The sequence below is a fragment of the Cricetulus griseus genome, chromosome 8, assembly GCF_003668045.3.
Source record: "Cricetulus griseus strain 17A/GY chromosome 8, alternate assembly CriGri-PICRH-1.0, whole genome shotgun sequence".
NCBI lineage: Eukaryota > Metazoa > Chordata > Mammalia > Rodentia > Cricetidae > Cricetulus > Cricetulus griseus.
The window spans coordinates 28,441,055-28,462,027 of NC_048601.1; the positions used below are offsets into that span (position 1 = coordinate 28,441,055).

Here is a 20,973-nt window from a genome sequence, read left to right on the forward strand (position 1 = left end):
CTCATATCCCTGGACTCCCCCACCTCTGGTTCCTGCCCTGCTAGCCCACCCATCCCCATGCAGTCCCTGAGTTTGGAACCAGCAGTAGCAGGCATGAATTCTGCAGACACACCTAAGGCACTCACCTGGCTGGGGCAGTTGCAGGCCCTGGGAAGGGGGAAAAGGGTCTGAGGAGGGAGAGGACATGGATATCCCTGAGGGAGGCCTGGGGGCCCTGGAAGGAAGGCAAGAGGGGCAGCAAGAGAGGAGACAGAGGTGGTATGGAGACGTGTGGAAGGTGTGGCTTGAGCAACAGGAGAGGGGACCAAGGAAGGTGAGATGGGGCCATCAGAGAGATGTGTGGGTGGTACCCTCAGGGAGGGTGGAGCCTGCTAAGCTGGTTCCTTGTGAAGTCTGAGGTGGGCAGGTGCTGGCTTCTTGGGCACCCACACAGTTGGTGCTGCTCTCACAGTATGACTGGTGCTCCTGGATCCCCAATGCTCCTCCAACTATGCGGGCCCCACCGCCCACGGCCAAGGGTGTGGTGACCATCGAGCAGATCGTGGATACTCTACCAGACCGTGGCCGCTCATGTTGGCATCTAGGCGCAGTATGGGCATTGAGCCAGTTCCAAGAAAATGAGGTAAGACTAGGCAATGCTGGAGGCAGTATAGGTCACTGCAGTTTCATCCAATTCTCCAGCCCAAGGCTTTGGGGCTCAGGCTCTAGCTGGACACCTACAGCCAAGAATCTTAACCTCTAAGGTGTAACTGCTTAGTGGGGGGGGGCACCCCACCCCAAGTCCTCAGCCTGGGCCTGAGCCCAGAGTGGACTGGCAGTGGAAGGCACAGGCTCTGCTCCAAGTCTTCAGAGAGGTGTGTGTAATACCATCCTCTAAATCATCCCCAGTTTTTGTTTTTGCTTTGTTTGTTTGTTTTTGGTTTTTGTTTGTTTTTGGTTTTTCGAGACCAGGTTTCTCTGTGCAGCTTTGGAGCCTATCCTGGCACTCTCTCTGGAGACCAGGCTGGCCTCGAACTCACAGAGACCCGCCTGCCTCTGCCTCCCGAGTGCTGGGATTAAAGGTGTGCGCCACCAAAGCCCGGCAGCCCCAGTTTTCGATAAATCTCTTCCGTGTGGTTTCCTGGCTCCCTACAGGGGCAGTCAGAGCCCCCAGGCCCCTTCCAGGTACTCCCAGCTACGAAGGTCTTGGCAGACACAGCCCTGTGCAATGTTCCAGGGCTATTCCACTGGCTGAGCTCCTTCCACCTGCCGCAGACATGCTAATGTGTTGGTTCTGTGCTCGGTATGACCTCTTCTCTTTTGGTCAAAGGATGTCAAGTCTGACTTCTGCAAACTAAACCGCAGCTCTCCCACCCCCTTTCCAGTCACTGAACACTTCAGACATTGGTGTAAGCAAGCAAGGAGCATATTGCCCAGCAGGGTGCCCCCTGCCCTCCCCGCTCCACCACTTCCTAATGTCCAGGGCCTCTACCTATCTCAAACCTTAAAAGGACAGGCCAACAGGACCCCGAGGCCACAGAACTTCCAGAGCTGAGACCTTCTAGGTTCTACTGTACCTTCACTTGTCTTACAAAATACCTGGCAACTAGGAGTTGCCTTTTAAAGCTCCAGCCCTGAGCCTCTCATAGGGAAAAGGAAGTGGCATTTGTATAACCTATGATTTTTTTTAAAAACTGCACATAGTATTTACATATTTATGAGATAGTGTGATGTGTGCATACACTGATACTGCTCAGTTACAGCATCTGGCCAACCATTTCCTTGTGTGATGTTCAGAATCTTCTTGTTTAGAAATACACACTACATTGTTAACTATGTACCCTGCCATGCTGCAGAACAGTCCCTGCCTTTGAATTCACTAATTTTGCCATTTTTTCCTCCTCTGGTGACTTCTTTGAGATGATGAGACAAGTCTTTCTTTTTTAGACCAGGTTTCACTATGTAGCCCTGGCTGGCCTGGAACTCACTTGGGAGCCTTTGCCTCCCAAGTGCTGATATTAAAGGTGTGTGCCACTGCACCTGGCGAGATAGCGGTTTTTAATATCCCATATATGGTATTTGCATCTGCTTCTTTTACTTAACACAATGGCCTCCAGGTTATTTTGTATGGCCAAGTAGTGTTCATTGTCTGTACAATGTACCAATCCCAGCAGGTGGCAAAGGTCAAAGATGAAGAGAGTTGAGTTGCTATCTTTCTTTCTCCCAAGGGAAGCCTCTTGCAGTGGGACAAGGCCTACAAGTCTATATGACACCATCTTAAACTGTCTTTCCATGTCTGACCCTCAGCTGTTTCTGGGCATGTATCCTGAGGAGCATTTCATTGAGAAACCGGTGAAAGAAGCCATGATCCGATTCCGCAAGAACCTGGAGGCCATTGTTAGTGTGATCGCTGAGCGCAATAAAAACAAAAAGCTCCCCTACTACTACCTGTCACCAGACAGGATTCCCAACAGTGTAGCCATCTAAGCCTGGCCTGCCTGGCCCAGCATCTCTCTGGGAAGGCCAGTGGCTTTGCCAGCCAGTCCCCAGCTTTCCTGGCAGGCTCTAGACAGACCTTCGGGCAGCTGATGCATCTTCCTTCCAAGCTAGCAGTGCTCCCCCTGGGCCTGGCTATTCTAGGATGGGAGGGCATGCTCCTGCTTCTTCCTGTCTTTGGTGGAAATATGTACACAGTACAGGGACCTTCCACCTGGAGCGGGGCTGTGCAGCTGTGATCCCCAGCCCAGATAAGCACTTCTACACTAATAAGCAACAGTCCATCAAAGTAAGTGACATCTGTTCTTCTTGGGTCGGGGTTACCTTATTCTATTTATGCTTTGTCCAACTGCTTTTATGTAGTAGGTGCCTAAAGAAATCTCTTGAATGACAATTTTGTTATAAAATAAAATTCATTTAAAACGGACATTTGTCTTTCTTTGTCTGGGCACATCATTTAGTATAGTGTTTGCCAGTTCCATCTGTTTACCTGCAAATTTTATGTTTCTTTGCAGATGAACAAAATTATAGATATTATCTATCTATAGATATAGATATCATATTTTCATTATCACTCACCAGCTAAAGGACATCTAGGCTGTTTCCTAGTTTCTGCTGCTGTCTTCATGAATGAATAGCCTTCCCCTCAAGAAGGGAGCCCTGGAAGGGCAGGGTGCCCAACTCATCTATTCCTGTGCCCTGGGCTAGCACAGGCATCATTGTCTGCATCCCCTCCTTTTCCTTCTAGCCAGGCAACTGGCTGACACTTGTCTCTTGAGGCAGGGTTGTAATGACTAAAGGAAGTCACTAAAACATATGTCACATGGGTCTTGTCATCAATTCAAATCCCCTTCTACTCCCAGCCCTCCCACCTCTGGACCCCTTCTCCCCACGGCCTCATTATTATCCACTGACATGTGGGCTGGAAAGGGTATTCCAGCTTCCCACTGGAAAACACTCTCATCACAAAACTCCTTTGTAAAGAAAAGCTTTATTGCTACCTTTAGATACCCCGTGAATAGCACAAACAAATCCCCTGTACAGAGAATTATTCAAGCAGTAATACTGAGAAACAGTGAACATACACAAAAGGATTAAAAAATTAGACATTCAGATTACTAGAAATTTTTTAAGAAATGTGAAGTGCTTTTTAGAAACTACACTACACACACCAGTGTAAATTTGGTTTTTATTAACAATCAACTTTAAACATTGCATCTAAATGTGCACCAGTTACACACCTTCATCAATCACTTCCAACACAAAGACAAATAAATGCCTTCATCTCCCTATGCTTTGGACTTTCCTTGGACTACAGATAAAAGCTGCATAATAAGCTATCTCAAACCAGCTTTGGTGGGGTGGCACTTCAAATATGCATGTGCATCCAATCACACCCACAAATTATAGCTCTTCACTCTGCCCATCCAGCCTTTAGCCTCCTGTCATTTAGACAACTACTCAATGCCTTGAATTGTCCCCTCCCCCACTGCCTGAGGTCGGCACAAATGAGTCCAGGTGGAGACACCCACAGGTTTGGAAACTAGGCCTACATGACTAAAGAGTGTGCTAAAGCCAGAAAGGGGAAACAAAGAGACCTGGAGTAAGAAGAGAACTTTACAACATTTCCAGGAAAATATTGCAATTAACTTGGGCACAGCCCCCTCCCACTTACTCATGGCAGCTAAAGTCATGGGGGTAAAGGTTAGGTTATAGAGAGGGCTGATAGTTACACCCTGAGACTACCTCCTCCTTCATTTGACCCGCAAGCTTAAGCCCCCCTGGCCCTGAGGCCTCATCCTAGACCTGCTTGGTGCAGCCATCTACCATCTTCCCACTACATTCAGACTCAAATGAGGAGAAATGGAATAGACAGATAAACCCTGCAAAATTACTCAGAGGGAAATCAGACAAGGACATGGGGAGCCTGGGCAGACCATAGACCTGCTATCATGCTTCATAGTGCATGCCTTGCCAGTCTCGTGCACTGAGTTGCCAATAGGTACAGCTGTTTGCTACATCAGAGCACCTACAGGAAAAAATGACCAAGGGGTAGCTGGGAAGGGAAGAAGGATGAAGAGAGACTTCAACAGAGTAGCCAGAGAAGAAAGAGATGGAGTTAGGCCTTCCTGAAATGAAGAGAACAACATGAAAGCCATGGATCTAAAGTCACCTTATCTATGTGGGGTACAAGGCCCCTGGGGCAGCTGTGCAGGGACTACTCCCAATGAAATACACTGTCCTCTCTACAGAAGCCTCAGTGGCTGGTTGGGACTTCATACTTCAAACAATCTCCATCTTCATGTGACTGCCCGCCCACTGTTGAGTGAGCATTGTTTCAGGGACAGATGGACAGGATTAGGTACTCAGCTGCAGCAGCTTTTGAACGGTATAGTAAGGGATCCCTAATGGGCAGTCTGTAGCTTCCTGGTGTCCCCAGACCAAGAAGGTGTGTGAGTAATTGCACTTTGGGGCATAGTGAGCACAGGGAGGCTTGTGTGGTCTGGGAGAGAGAATAGGCTAACCTAAGGAGTGGGCTGATTGGATAATGACTGAAATCCCTGGCAAAACAGCTCTATGACTGAACCCCATGACCCCAGAGATTAGATAAGGGTTATTAGGACAAAACCTGCCCCTGCAAACCAAGCATGGGGCTTCTACTGGGAACCACAAAAGATCCATTGTCAGTTTCCTCAGTCTCTGAAGAAGACAGGAAAAGCAGCAAAGTTCCCAGGCACTGCCCCTCCCACCTCAGGAGGCTCTGAAGACCCTGTAGCCAACAGGACCACTTAGGAGAGTACACTTCTGGGATCCCTCTTGTCACATTGTGAGTTGACTATTGCCTGGCACAGTGACAATGGCCTTCAAGAAAAAAATGTTCAGCAGACTATTTAAAGGGACAAAGGCCATTTAATGGTGGTGATCTGGCTTTGTCTGTCTTGTGAAAAATGGTGCAGGAGGTAACCCCAATGACAGAATGGATCACATGTGGCCCTAAGGACCCTAACGATCCTGTCATGTCTGGTTAAGGCGGTGAGTGTGTATGGGCCAGCCCATGACACAGTGGCCCGTGACATGCCACTTGGCTGCTCATGCCAAGACCTCATCTCAAAGCTGGTCTGTTTACCTCCCAGCCCTCAGCAGTGACTCCACAAAACATGGTCAGCACCATGGGAAGCAGAGGTGGATCACAGGGGTGTCCACAGTGTGTGTCCACTCCATCTGGAGACTTCTGTCAGTCAAAGGAGCATTCTCTAAATACTCAGCCTGACTCATCCATTAGATCTCAAAATCCTTCCATTTTAGTGTTGACAAAACAGAAATGCATGGGTGGGCTTGTAAGCTAGGGCTTGTCAGCAGACAGGCTCAAAACCAAAGAGTATGTCCTTGGCATCCATTACCTCCCATGGACACTGTTAAGGAAAAATATCTCAGACTTGTCTGTCTTGCTTGAAGTCACCAGTCTTTTCTGGACATGGGAAGACATCCTACTATTCAGAATATATAAGGAAGAAATTGTTTCAAATCAATTTTTATGCAAAGAGATGACAGGGGCAATAAAGAGAACATGTCTAAATATGACATTCTTTTAAGTGTCACACCCACTAGACACAGGAATTCCAAAATAAAAACTTTCATAAAGTGCTGTTTGCTCAGTGATTCACACACCAGCAGACACAGGGCCCTACAGCCTTACCCACCCCAGAGCAATGCGGCAACATGGGCCGAGCGGCCAAGCGAGCGAGCGAGGCAGGGGTTTGTGTGTAGGCTCTGCTCCCTTCCTGTCTCCTAGCTCCTATCAGTGAGGAGGGAGCCCTGCCACCAGCAGCAGCACTCCGTGTACCCACTGCTCTGTCCTCTGGGGACTCTCTCACCACCAGTCTCCCCCATGCTGCTCTGTCCCCTGGGCTTAGCTTTTTACTTCCTTATCTGCTCAAGACCAGGAGCTGAAACTCAGCCAGTCCCTCATCATGGTTACTTGGGGTCTCTCAGCTTTCCGGCCCAAAGAAGAACCTGGCAGAATGGGGCAAGTGGCATCTGCTCCTCAGGAATTCTAAGATCTTCACACCAAGGAGGGTTGGGAAAAAGAGAGGCCACTATCAACAGTCACCTGCCCAGTCTATGCTATTACATGAAAGAAGCAAGGAACACAATTGGCAGTAAACAAATTCCTTCAGCTCTTTGTGGACATCAGGGAAATGACACCTTCCACACTGTCAGACATTAATAATTTCTGCTCCAGTGTCTTCAGGCTCTGTGCAAGAAGAATTTGTGGTGGAATGACACATTCCATGTCCTTCTTTATTTTCAAGGGTGGGCTCTGTTAGTGCAGACTTCTCAAAAATATTCTTTTTACTTGTTTCTGGACAGTTTTGAACATAGATCACTCTATTATAAGCCTTGAGTCTTTTCCATAATTGTAGGTACACCTTGCATTGAACATACATAAAAAGAAGTCCTCCAGTGAATCCAATGGCCACAACTACCAGTTTAGTCCAGAAAGGCCACTCTAGGATTCCTGCAAGGGAGGAAGACTTAGTTAGACTGTCAGGAGCCTCATTTAAGCAGTAACTAGGACCCAGTTTCCAAACTCCACAATCAGTAAACAGATTTGTTACTCATCAACCCGCCCCTCCCCTGTCCCACAAAGGCAGCATGGAGGGTTCTCACTGTGATATATCCTGCTCTCTCAGAAGTCCCAAGTCTCATCTCTTGTGATGGACTTTGAAGACGCAGAGAAATATCCTTGGAATTCACCCTTTACAAACCCAGGTGTTTGTGAGAGGAACAGCTCTGAACCTCAGCACCTCAGGCCCTGGGACCTGTGAACCACGCTCACCTCATAGCCCAGGCACTCACCTGTCACCTGACCCTGCTTGATCTCCTCTGCGGTGCGGTCAATGAGCACATACAAGGACCAGACCACACAGGTGATGGCAATGACATGGAATGTTACTGAGCACATGATCTTCCTTCGCTCACTGGAAGTCATCTGCAACTTCTCCCACTGGAAAAGACAGCACAGAGAGCATAAGGCCCAGACTCAGAGCAATGGACCGCAATGGGCATGACTGCTGCTCATGGCTATGATCGGCTTTCCTTCCCTCCCACTCCCAGGCAAGATCCATTTCCCCAAACACCCAGAACTACTTTAAACCACTTGGCTTCAGTGAGGTAGCAGATACAGCCAACTTTCTGTGCAATGAAGAGAAGCTAGGACTGAGAGGAGCAGTGACCTCCCACTAGCTAGTCCCTTATTCCTGTAAGCAGACAATGAGGAGCTTGACACAGGAGCATGTCGGTTGAGACTGACATGGAGGGATGGAAGAAGAGGGATGATACCACAACACACTAGGAATGAGTCACGTCTATGTTGTGAAGTGAATGGCAGAAGGCTCTCACTCTTTGGTCCTCTGCTACTTTGGCAGCAACAGCTTGAAATCGATGCTTAAGAGTTCCTGGTACAAGCAGCCTCTGCCAGTGCCATCCCTCTAGGAGCTCATTAATTTACTCCAAACAGATTGGCTTTGTCATTTACTGGTTCCCAAATCAGAAGAAAAGACATAAAAGTAGAGAGAAAGAACAAAGTATAAACATTCTGCATGTCTTCTGCTAATGATGGCCACAGACTATCAGGCTAAGTGAAAACAGAGCTTCATTGATGATCTCTCCTACGTCAGTAGTACATGATCTTGTGACAGATTCACACAGAGTAGGTTCCAGGAGACTTTGACCAGGCAAAACCTTTTCTTGAGCAGTTTGCACCTGCCTGCTCTAATACCCAACTACATTCTGTTGGGGTTTTAGAAGTAGCAAGATCCCACCTGAAGCATCATAGTCAGCATCTTGGTGTCTTCTGTGCCTGGATTCTCTCTTTTCTAAAATGTCCACAGCTCAACCCTTTGGCACTCCTGAAGTGCTCACATCACCACCCGGGTGGATACGTTCCCCACAGGCAATCTGAGCCCTATGAAGCCCTTTCACTCTGCCTGCCATTCTTACACATCCAGAACTACTTCAAAGCCACACCATTTACAATGCCCCTCCCCCCATGAGATTGGCCCATGAAGACCACTTCTTCCCCTACATGTTCTACTGCCAAATAACTTGGCATTTTATTGGCCTCATAATGTATGAGTGCCCTAGCAACTTCTATATTAGTGATTTTGACACAGTAGGACCCCATTTTCTCCTTCCAAATGTGATCTTTTGTGCCTGGCACAGAAAGAGATATGTGAAGCTGACAAGTGTGAGGGAAGCCAGTCCCAGGGAGGCAGCAGTGACTGGGACACGTCTTCATCCATGAACCCTTCCATCCAGTACACACACACACACACACACACACACACACACACACACACACACACACTGTGATGAACGGGGCTGAGTGCTGAGGAGTGTGTGTTCCCACTAGAGACATACAACAGCTAATACATAAGAAGCTAAAGGCTGAGCATGCTGTCACAGACAGTTGGTGGTCAAGGAGAGAAGAGGGACAGTGAAACAAACAGTCTCAGTGTGAAGGAAAGAGAAGCGCTATGAATGAAGGTCAGAGCTGAAACATCGATCAGAAACAACCATCCCCTGATTTTTAAAGCAGTGAACACAGGTGCAGAGTCTGAAGGAGTGACTCTCCCCGAATACCCCCTTCTTACGTACTTTCCTCAAAGGTTTCAGCTTGGTCTCCATGATGAACTCGTACTTGCAGAGCTCACAGCAGCGTGTGTCAGAGCTCTTGATCCACTGCTGCAGGCAAGCCTGATGCACAAAATGGAGGCTTCCTGTACAGTGACAGGGGGTGATCAGAGGGCTCTCATCATCTCCTTCACAGTGGCAGATCCTAAGGTGGAAGACAAGCTAGTCAGTGAAAGAAGGATCTAGAACAGGGAAGATGACACTATCAGAAGGCCAATTCCTTGGCAAACAAAGTTCAGAAATAAACACAGGAAGAGTGACTGTCAGCAGAGGGACACACAGGCACCAATAAGAACAGTCACAATTGGCTCAATGACAGCTTACCATAGCAGCAGCATCAGGATGGCATTGGGAATGGAAAGGGAAGACTGATACAAGAAATGACAAAACAGGCACTTTTAGGGAAGACTTCAAACTTGAAAGATAAAATTTAGGCAACAATAAAGACACCCTCCAGAACATAAAACATCAGGGGAAAAATAAAACCCAAATCAGCACTCTCCCCTCCCAAACAGCACGGTGGCTTAAAGGGCTTGAAGTCACACACCCATTACCACATCCACAACAGCTTGACCTCCCACCCTCTCTTGCAGGATCCAACAGAGATCACAGTTCTTCGTCTGTCTCCACTTAAAGCTCCAAATGGTTCTGCAACTTCATTTCTTTTGGGGACTACTCACCACATTAAGTAAGAATTATTAAAGCAGTCATTATTTCCAAGGAAACATCTTGGATTCAACTACCAACCTCCATGAACTTAGGCTTTTGAGAACAGAGATTTTCCAACAGCTGGGTAACAGGTAGAAACAGCTGTTTTGAAGAGGGCCTGGCCCACACCTGGCTAGATTGCTGTTTTATCTGTTTCAGAAACAGGTTTTCTGATCCAACAATAAGAAATGTTAACAGTTGATACAGAGAAGGAGAGACTAAGGGAGGCACGGGAGCAGGAACAAATGAGCTCAAATTGGGCCCAGATGCTGTACAAGGAAGATAAAGGTGGAAAGCAGACTTAGGATACCCTGAGGTAAGAGGAAGGAAAGGAGAGAGGGAGGGAGCTACGTGAGCAGGCTACTGGAGACAAGGCACTCCCACACTCACAGGGGCAAGCTAGCAAGCTGGAGGCACTACTTCACTTCTTCCCACATATTTAGGCAAAGCCTACTTATTTTGCTGAGAGGAGTTGGTTTAATATGTGCACTTTCTGCATCTTATGAAATTAGCTTTCAAATGGTGTCACTGTTTGAAAAACACAATTGCTCTACAGCTGGCAACAGAATGTCTTACTACTTCACTTTGCAGAAACTTCACATATTAAATCAAGGTAAGGTTTATGAAAGTGTTAGCAGAGACAGCCGGACGGTGGCTCCTGGCAAACCAACCTGCAGGCATCCCCTGAGGTGGACACGGGAGAGATGGGGGTGCATTTTTCAGAGAGTGGAGAAGGACAATCCAGGTCACTGTCCTTCTCTACTGAGCAGAGGGGCGCACGCAGGACCCTGCTCTTCAGTTTGGCAGATGATGTATCCTCAAAGACGTCGTCATCTCCCATCTCATCAGAACAGAAGTCCGTGCTCCCTGCCAGCCAGCTGGAGGACTTGGCAGTGTGCAAATGGCTGGCATGGCTCTCCAGCTCATGGAACCTATGCAGGCTACTAGCACTTGAGCCACGGGAGAGTGAGAACAGGTACCGGAGCAGTCGCTGGCTTCTTAACCTGGCCTCACCATCAGCTTTCTCCTCCAAAAGTGGGATGCACACACTCCCCTTGCCAACTTCCCTCTTTGAGGCAGCTGAGTGGTTGGTAGAAAGGGAAACCACACGAGAGTGTTTGGAATGGTCGAGGGGTGGGCAGTACTCTGCTCTTTTTGCTTTATGGTGGAGCCTGTTCTTTTTGAGAGCTGGACCTTGAGGAAGCACCAGTTTCCCTTCGGAACAAGTTCTTTCCATATAATCAAAGCTTTCCAAAGTATCCTGGGTCTTCTCACCCACATCACTTAGTGACTTGGAGATTCTGAGTGCTCTTCTGGCCTTAGTATTCTTAGCAGGCCTTGAGGCTCGGTCCCAGTCTGAACCAAAGGGATCTCTCTTTGATGCCTGTAATGTGTCTTTACAGATAACTGTCACAGTGAGCCCTTGTGTCAGAGAACTCTGGCATGGAGGAGCTTTCAAGACAACAGCAGACTGCACGGGACTGTAGTGACAACACTCAGAAAACACTGCACTGGAACTGCATGCAGAACAGTGGAACAAAGCACAGAAAGGAAAAACAAGTTTAAAGAGAGCAGACATCAGAGTGGGAGCTGAGACTGTGTTGTAACTTGGTGGCAAACAGCACATAAACCCAGGCTGTTTAGACCAAAGGTAGAATGATGGAGCAAACAGAAAACTGAGGATTCTGGGCTGACACAGGCCATGGGAGCATGTGCAGCAGAGTGTTACCTGCAGATGTCCTGGTTGGATGGTGTAACAGAAGTGCGAGAGAAGGAAGACACTGGAGCCGTCGTGGGTGGAGGACTACTCCCAGCCTGCAATGACACACCTTCAGTCAGGGTTGATGAAGAAGCCACGGGGGCCAGACACACTGTCTCCTTGTGGATGGTAGTGGGCGGAAAATCCAATGTCTGCTGTTTCCTACTGCTCTGAGAGGAACATGCATTAGGTTCCTTGATGTGTTTTTTTGAGACAGGGTCTCATTTTATAGCTTTGGCTGGCCTGAAACTCACTATATAGGCCAGGCTGCCCTGAATGCAGAGATCAGCTTGCCTCTGCCTCTGCCTTTGCTTCCTGAGGGCTGGATTAAAGGTGTGCACCACTATGACTGGCTGGAACAGGCATCAGATCCATGCAAGTCCAGGCAGTATTCTAACAGTATTTTTTTCTCATCTGTGAAGAAAAACATAGCTAAAAGATATTTTAAGAGCATACGATATCATTTCTAAGCTCTGACGATTCAGCAGCTTTTCCTCTAAGCCTACACACACACACACACACACACACACACACACACACACACACACACACACACACACACACACACACTTCCTATGCAAGGCACTCTACTGATGTGAAGGATAACAAGCCAGGAGTCTTTCTGTCAGCACTTGTCTTCACCTGGTTTCCAAGACTACCCTCCCTAAGGCTGGCAAGTTGTTTTCTACCTGACCATCTCACACACAGAACTGGAGAGCTGAGCCTCAAAACCTTACTGCCTTGTCACAACTCTGGGAAAGGATCCCAGTTAAAGAGGAGATGGAGATACAGTGCTTCCCAAGAACCATAATGTGAGAATTAAGAACCATACTCAAGTAATTTAAACCTGAAAGAGTGTGTAATGAGCGCACAGGACACAGCAGGGCTGTGAGCAGTGGTGAACCAACCAGGAGGAGGGAAAAACCTGGACAGAGGATTTATCACAGTGAGAAGTGGATGGAGAGAAACAGAGACTGGAAACAGAGCTGAGCTATGATGTAAAGCCACTGCAATTCCCTAGGTGTCATCAAGACTCATTCTCTAGACTTCAGACCCTGGCACCTCTCACACATTGTTCTTTTATTGACAATGAGGACACATGCTCTGTGTGAAATCTGTGAGGTTTTACTGTTGTACAAATCCCACAGCACATTTCCACAGACCTAGATGGCACAAGCCAGTCACTCCACATGGCCACCTGAGCTGACCCAGAGCTGGAGTCAGTATGAGATGGGTGAGGCTGCTTCTGGTGTGATGTAGTATACCAATTTACAGCTTTTCTCTTATTTACAGTATTTCTTTATTGTCTTCCCATATAGCCCACCCCTCAAACACAGGGTCCCCATGCTTCAATCTCCCAAATGCTGGGATTACAGGAGTGTGTCACCATGCCTAGCTTACAGCAGGAGAATGCACTCTAAACTAATGATAACCATAGTGTACAGACCACAACTGTTTGTTCTTGTGCCTGGCTTATGAGCTGTAGTTCTGTGGAACCCACAGCACAGAGGGTTTGCATCCGCATCAGCACGAACACATGAGCTGCATTCAGGCAGCTACAGTGTTACTAGAAGAGTTTTCCAGCTGTGTTATGATCAATGCCATCACTATTCAGACCACTTCTGCTCAAAACATCATTGTATGCAGCACCTCCTTAGAACAGGGAGCCTGAGTGACAATCTGCTATGTGAAACCCAACAAGTTGCAGGAAAAGAATCATGCTCCTTGAGCAAATTCAGCTTACCTAGAGCCTACCCCGTGACTGCAGGCACCAAAATGACTAAGAACTTGCCTCACTTTCTTTCTAAGTATACCCTAGGAGGGTACTCTCATCTTGACACCCCACCAAGGAGGCATCAGCCATCCAAACAGCACTACCACCTCCCAGGAACAGACCTCTGTCCCCTTCTGCCAAGGTTCAAGCACACCAGCCTGGAAAGAACTCAATCTTAAGGAATTTGACCCAGAAGATACATGTTAACATGGTATATGTATATACTGAAGTCACCAGTATCATTCAGTTAGCACACCTGAGTCATCAAGTAATCTATACTGTCTAATTGAATGTACATATGGACATTGAGCATTGTTCTAGTTAGTTTCTTAGAGTCACCTGGGAAGAGGGAACTTTAACTGGGAAAATGTTTTTATTAGATTGGCCTGTAGGCAAGCCTGTGGGGACATTTTCTTAATTAATGGGTGATAAAGAAGGGTCCAGACTACTGTGGACAGTGCCACACCTAGGCAAGGTAGCCCTGGGTCGTATAAGAGAGTAGGCTGAGCAAGCCATAGGAAGCAAGCCAGGAAGCAGTGGGTTTGCTTGAATTCCAGCTCCAGGGTTCTGCTCTGCTTCAGTTCTTGCTTATGACAAATAGCAAACTGTAAACCTGGTCCTCCCCCAAGCTGCATGGTTATAGTCTTTCTCACAGCAACAGGAAGCAAAGTAAGACAGGAATTGGTACCAGGATCACAGAGTGTTGGTGTGACAAATCTGACCATGCTGTTTTGGGGAGGATTGTGAAAATGTTTGGAACCTTGAGATAGAAAAGCCATTAATTACTCAGAAGTTAATAAGCTGCTGTGGGAACTTAGAAGGTAAGAATGCTGAGACCAATTCAGATGATGGAGGCCTGGAGTGTACATTTTAGAGGAAAGAGCCATTCATGGGATACTTGGAGTTAAGAATCTGTGTTTTCTAGTCAGTCACGAATGAGGAATCAGCTGTGATCCACAAGAGACCAGAACCACTGAAGTGAAATTTTTGCTTTACTGAGACAATGATGGGACTGAAAAAACAGTAAGAATGAAAAGAAACCAGAATCATTGAGGTAAAAACTTCTAGGAAGCATTCCCTCATGGTGAGCATATAGAGTTGTGGTCCAGAGATGGCCACAGCTGCAAACTAGCAGCTGAACTTAATGTATAAGTCTTCCAGGTGGTATGAAAGCTGCAAGGTTGAAAGGGCTATGGACAGCAGCTGGCTTGGCACTGTATAAATCTAGAGAAGCCACTGATGAAAGTACAGCCTTAGCTGCAGTGGGGACTCCAGGACTGAAGGGGTCATGTGGCAGGGTCAAGGTCCTGAAGAGAGGTCAGGAGGCCTTTGGTGAAGATGCAGCCTGTGGAGATCACAGCATATTGGAAATGCCAGAACTGTGGAATGACTAACAAGGATAGCAGCAGGTGTGGAAGGCAGCTAGTGTAAGCTTTTGAGACAAGCTACATGTACTGATGATGGCAGAGCTAGAGAAGGAGAGGAGCCCAAAGTCCTTTGGACCCCAAAAGATTGTGAATTCCAGATGTCAGACATTGGGATACTTATACATCTGTACGTGGGTTTTGCTTCAATGGGTATTTTAAGAAGACTTTGGATATTTTAAAGAGACTGAACTTTTAATGTGTGAATTTTTAAAGGCATGGGACTTTTAAAATTATATACTACAGCTTATATTGTGAAAGTAGCATTAGGTATCTGGGGGATAAAAAAGAAAGGAAAGGCTATAGTTTAACAGTGATGCATTTGTGTATAAGTTAACAAGGGGTCAATTGTGCCTGTTAGTTTTTTAGTCATTTTGACACAAGCTAGAGTCATCTGAGAAGAAGGAATGACAATTGAGAAAATGCCTTCATCAGATTGGCCTGTAAGCAAGTCTGTGAGGGCATTTTCTTGATTAATGATTGATATAAGATGGTCCAGATCACTGTGAGAAGAGCCATCCCTGGGCAGTTAGCTGTAGACTGCATAAGAAAGCAGGCTGAGCAATCCTTGAGAGAACAAGGCAATAAAAATGTTCCTCCATGATTCCTTTTTTTTAGTTTTTAATTTTTTATATATTTGAATTACAAACAAGACTGAATTACATGACAATCCCAGTTCCCTTCTCCCTCCCTTCCTCCCCTACCACCCCCCAACTAAAATTCTACCTATCATATATCCTTTCTTCTAATCTACACCTAATTCAACCTTTCTGCTTCTGCTAGAGCTCCTGTCTCCAGGTTTCTACCCTCCTGGAAGAATTCAGGCTTCCCTTTATAAGGGATAGTATGCCATAAGATGAGGTAAACCTTTTCTTCCACCAAGTTGCTTTTGGTCACAGTCTTTTTCACAGCAACATTCACAAACTAAGACAAGCATATTCTTTAAACACACTAATTGACACTAATAGAGTTCTTAGAATCTAAAGTTTAATTTACTTGTAGATATGATAATAACAAGCCCATGCCAGCCTCTGTCACTTCCCAGTGAGAAAGGGGTCTCAGGATATATGTGGACAATATGTCTTTGCCTCTTCATATCACGTCTCATGGGCCTATCGACATGCTCCATCCTCTTTTCCCAGCATCTTCAATCCATGGTAGCCACCAAAGGCCCCAGCCACCCCTTGGGACCGTCTCCTGTCATGAATTAAGCACACAAGGTCTCTGGTACCAAAGCTTTACTGTCAGTTACACAGGGAGGCAGACTGAGAACTATTTTTAAATGTCCACACTCCTACAATCACTGGTATTCTCTGCTTTCTAGTCCCCAAACCACTTTGAGACTGAAAACCTTCATCAGCCGGCTCTATTTAGCTGCCACAGGAAAAGCCAAAAATATATTGTGAAGGTACAGTACGTAAGAGATAAGTCATCATGACACCCCCTTGAAAACTTGGCAGAATGTCCATGTGTATTCACACCCTCATTGCTATGTAGTGACCTCTTCTTCTGTGTTGTGGGTCAAACTCAATTGGTGGCACTGACTTATGGAAGAAAACCTCCACCCAACAAGGGATGGGAGACAGAGGGAATTACCTAGTCAATTCCTCCTGTTATCTTAGGAAGATAGGCCCCTCATGGAACCAAATTCACTTGCTGGATTGTGAAAGGACTATATTGTAGAAGGGATAAGGTCTAATCTGGAAAATTGTACCTAACACGGATCAGTGTCCTGGGAAGAGTTGGGTTTCATTCGGTTAGTTGAAGTCAAGAGAAAATACCTGTCACTCTCCTCTCAACTCCAAATAACGCATGTCAAAAAGGTATAATGGGGAATGACCATAACTATGCATATACAGAGTAAGGGCATGAGGCAAAGCTAGGAAGCAGGAGAGTAGAGCCTGATAGAAAACAAAGCCTCAATCATGGAGGCTTTGTTTATCAGAATACCTTTTAATTTGTGTTTCCTTCTTAGGAAGTTGCTAAAGGTTACTCTCCTCCCACCCCAAACTAAAAGGTAGTGATTTGTTGCTAACCACCAGCTCAGCAGTCCTGACCTCACAAGGAAGACCCAGCCTCACTGGGTGTCTGTAGTCACTTAGATTATGTCTCAGTAAACTTTCAGTTGAGTGAAACTACTCTGTGAAAGCTAATGCTTCACTGTCAGAGGCTCCTTTCTATAAATAAATACCCAGTTGTATCCAACCTAAACAGTGAGCTACAATTTAAAAAGAGGCCACTCTGTGGCTGCCCGATACATACATCATGCCTCTTGCTGGAAGGCTGTGCCAAGAGCCAGCCTCCACAAAAGCAATTAACTAGTCTGGCCACTAAAAAGTGAATAGATACAACATAGAATTCATGGGGGGGGGTGCATATAAAGAACTACTGAATACAAAAGTATTTCCATTACAAGTGACTCAATGCTGCCTAGCAAGTGGCATTGACACTGAGTTCTCTTCTTTCCTGGCCTGCTGGTGCCCAGTCATGTGGACAGCAGTATGTCTCCAGTACAATGAGAACCATAGGGCACAGCATCGGCAGAAGAAAAGCTGAACCCAAAATGCTTTCTTAATACTTGCCTTCCTAAAGTCTCTGCAGCTAGAATCTTCACAAAATAGCACGTTTATAATAAAGAATACTGAAGGCAACAATTTCTGAGCAAAGATGTCTTCATAGCTCCAGAAACTAAAGTTGTGACCATATAAAGGCTCAAAATCACCAGTGGTGGATTTGGTCAAAGGGCTGTGTTTGTGTATATGTGTATCATTCAGAAGGGCCTTTCACTAATGTACTTTCTTTAAATAGTTACATTTCACTACCAAGAGTAATTCTAACATTGTTTTGGGGTGGTGGCGAAAGAGATTTTAAACTCGAGTACTCAATGTGCTCTGGGACCACTCCACTGAGCAGACCACTAGAGTTGAGTCATTTAAACATCAGGCTAAGGACCCAAGGAGACAGCTCAGTCAATAGCCAAGTACAAGGACCTGACTTCCATTCCTAGAGACTACAAGGGTGGTGGGAGGGAGCTTGTCATTATGGTGCCCTCCTCTAATCCTACCACTGGAGAGGTGGAGACAGATAGATCTTGAGGTTCACTGGCCAGCCAGTCTAGCCTATTTGGCAAGTCCCAGGCTAGTGAGAGACCCTGTCTCAAAAAACAAAATGGACAGCTCCTGAGATCTAATTACCAAGGCTGTCCCCTGCTCCCCTGTGTATATGCACATTTGAATGCACTTGTACACATGAGTGTGCACACACATTAAATTATTTATTAACAAGTCAAGCCATAGGCCTGCTGCAACAATGAAGTAAACCCAGAGGAAAGGCGGGAAGGTCACACACAGCATGAAGTGTTTGCTAGCGAGCTTTTGTGCAGACTTGCCGTTGATGACTTACACAGTGAGTCCACAGTTTCCAATCCTGCTAGGACCAACCCCTTCCCATAGTACGGCCCCACCTGCAATCCTTGTTCAGGTTACTTGTCTTGTCAGCCTTAGCTCAAGGGACACACAACTTCCAGATTAAACCACAGGCAGGGAATGATGCCAGTGGGAACATAGGATGAGTTTGAAGGTGGTAAATGAAATCAGTCATTTTTAAAGTTCATATCCCCCTCTCCCTAAAACACACATAGTCTCTATGGAAACACATTCTATCCACCTCAGAGCTTCATGCATATATGGCAAGCACTCTACCACTGAGAAGCTACCAACCCATGTCTTAACCCAAAAGACGTTTCTGAGGCTATCTTCAAACTTCACCAGCCTCTTCAGCCTCTGCTAGGGTGCTCCCAGCAGCCTCAGTCTTCCTCAGCCCTAGGCCCTACACCTTCTGTCTCTGGGGATGTCCCTAGACCAACCTGCAGGGCTGACCCTGTCTTGGGTTTGTTTTCAAAGGGAACTTCTTATCCTCCTGTCTTTATACTTGGTTCATTTCTTCTATTACACCTATTAAGGCTTATGAGGATAGGAGACAGTTCAGTGAGTAAGTTTGAATCCCCAGCATCCATGTAAAAAGCTAAGTGTAGTGGTGTACACCTGTAACTCCAGTTTTGGGGTGAGGGTGGAGACAGGCAGATCCCAGAATCTCACTTGTTAACCAAAAAGCTCCAAGTTCAGTGAGAGACCATATCTCAAAGCAAGATCAGGCAGAGAGGAAAAGAAGACTCTCAGTGTAAACCTCTGGTCTCTGTACATGCACGAGTGCAATTGCCATAAAAGCTATACTGTGCCTACTTGTCTCTGTGTTAACAAGCAAGGACAAATCTTACACTGGGGCAAGACAACCTGCAGGCTGTAAGGTCCTGGTGGCACAGGGCAGGCAGCCACTTAGATGTGTGCTCAGTATATTGCTGCCCCACCCCAATCCACTTTCCAAGGCTCTCTGCCTCCCCCAAATGACAGGCCCTAATAACAAGAGGCTCTCTACCACAGTCTCCCAAATCCCCACCTCTTATAAAAGGAAGAATTAAGACAACCAGGGAGTGACAATGACTTCCTCAGTTATGATAAACTGAGGAACATACTGTGTAATAGTTACATTTCACTTCGGGTGGAAACTAATCAATGTGATTTCTAACTAAATGTGATTTCAGACATTATAAACTGATGTAAAATTATGAATTAAGTCATTTGACGGTAACATAGGAAGCATAAGAGTGGAAGAGATGTACAGACAGTGTATCTGATGAACATGGCTCTGAGCTATGCTGACTTATCAGATTAAGAAGTCCTTGTCAAGGTGAGAAGAGCCAGGACTGCATGGGTCCTGCAATCCAATGCCTAACAGTAAAGAAACCTTTGTTAACAGTATTTTTCTAATTGGTGTACATTCGTTGTAAATTTCACATGGACATTTAAATATAGGTATATAATGAACTTTGAGCACATCCTCCCATATTCCCTGGACCTTCTCATTCTCACTTCTGTCCACTCCTTGTCCCCTTTGTTCTCCCAAAGAAAATCACATCTATCCTTCATGTCATATATACCTGCAATATTTTATGAATCTGTATAAAGTGTAGGGCCCACAAATGAGAGAAAAGGTGACATTTGTCTTTCTGACACAGACTTAATATGCTTGACATGACTATCTCCAGATACATCCATTTTCTAGTAAATGACACAACTTTGTTCCCTACGACTGAACAGATACATATACATATACATATACATATACATATACATATACATATACATATATATATATGTGTGTGTGTGTGTGTGTGCCAGTTTTTGTTTGTCCATTCCTCCATCAATAGACACTTAAGGTCTGTCCCACAATTTAGCTACCACGAATAAGGCTGCAATAAATATCGATGTGTAAGCATCCTGTTAACTTAAGCACCTTCAGGAAAGCACCCAGGAGTGTTAACCTGGGTAATATGGTAGGTTTATTGTTGGTAACATTCATACAGGCTTCCATAGTGACTGGAGTAGTTTACATTCCGACTAGCACTGTACAAGGGTTCTAGCTTGCCCACATCTTACAAAGAATGTGATGTTATCATTTCTTTTAAAAAAATAATTTTAGTTATATGCGTATGTGTCTGTGTTTGTACATGAGTGCAGTGCCTGTGGAGGCCAGAGAGGGATTGGATCCCCTGGGGATGGGAGTTAGAGGTGGTTGTGAGCTGCTCAGTGTGGGTACCAAGAACAGAACTCCAGTCCAAAGGAAGAGCAGCCGGCTCTTACTCTATCCCATTGAGCTACATGTTTTGTGCTGGTATCACGCTGTTTTTGTTACTATGTATAGTGTAACCTGAAGATGCTCTTTTTGCTCAGGGCCTTTTATGCTTCCATGTGACTTTAGGATTTTGTTTCTATTTCTATGAAGAATTCTACTGGAATTTTCATGGGGACTGCATTGAGTCTATAGATTGCTAATAGTACAATATGTGTTTTCATAACAGTGTTGTCTGTATTCTTCCTGTTTTGATTAAAACAAATGTTTTTGAGCCTAGTTACTCTGATTTAAAATGGTAGTCCGGAACCACGATAGCTTTTGCACATACCTAACAATTCTGATGGCGGTAACTTCACAGGTTACCCAGAACTTCCCTTTCACTCTGCAGTATTCTAATTTGTTTTGTGGGTTCAGTGTCCTAACAGTGGGTTCTGTGTTCTAACTGT

General features: G+C 45.9%; 2 protein-coding genes across 13 annotated transcripts in view; one reads left to right on the top strand and one right to left on the bottom strand.

Annotated features, from left to right (window-relative positions):
* Positions 1-2,788, top strand: part of Alox5 (arachidonate 5-lipoxygenase) — a 45,534-nt gene extending 42,746 nt beyond the window's left edge. For 3 of the 4 annotated variants that reach the window (XM_027429216.2, XM_035448981.1, XM_035448982.1), the window contains exons 13-14: positions 452-622; positions 2,287-2,788. In XM_027429216.2, the coding sequence (XP_027285017.1) occupies positions 452-622; positions 2,287-2,466 (351 nt within the window). In that variant the 3' untranslated portion in view covers positions 2,467-2,788. The remainder of the gene's footprint in view (positions 1-451; positions 623-2,286) is intronic. The other variant, XM_035448983.1, reaches the window with a different exon arrangement.
* A 659-nt stretch (positions 2,789-3,447) lies between these two features.
* Positions 3,448-20,973, bottom strand: part of Marchf8 (membrane associated ring-CH-type finger 8) — a 79,861-nt gene continuing 62,335 nt past the window's right edge. For 8 of the 9 annotated variants that reach the window (XM_027429213.2, XM_027429206.1, XM_027429211.1 and 5 more), the window contains 5 exons: positions 11,609-11,694; positions 10,551-11,396; positions 9,136-9,316; positions 7,336-7,483; positions 3,448-6,994 (listed from right to left, as the gene is read on the bottom strand). In XM_027429213.2, the coding sequence (XP_027285014.1) occupies positions 6,693-6,994; positions 7,336-7,483; positions 9,136-9,316; positions 10,551-11,396; positions 11,609-11,694 (1,563 nt within the window). In that variant the 3' untranslated portion in view covers positions 3,448-6,692. The remainder of the gene's footprint in view (positions 6,995-7,335; positions 7,484-9,135; positions 9,317-10,550; positions 11,397-11,608; positions 11,695-20,973) is intronic. The other variant, XM_027429215.1, reaches the window with a different exon arrangement.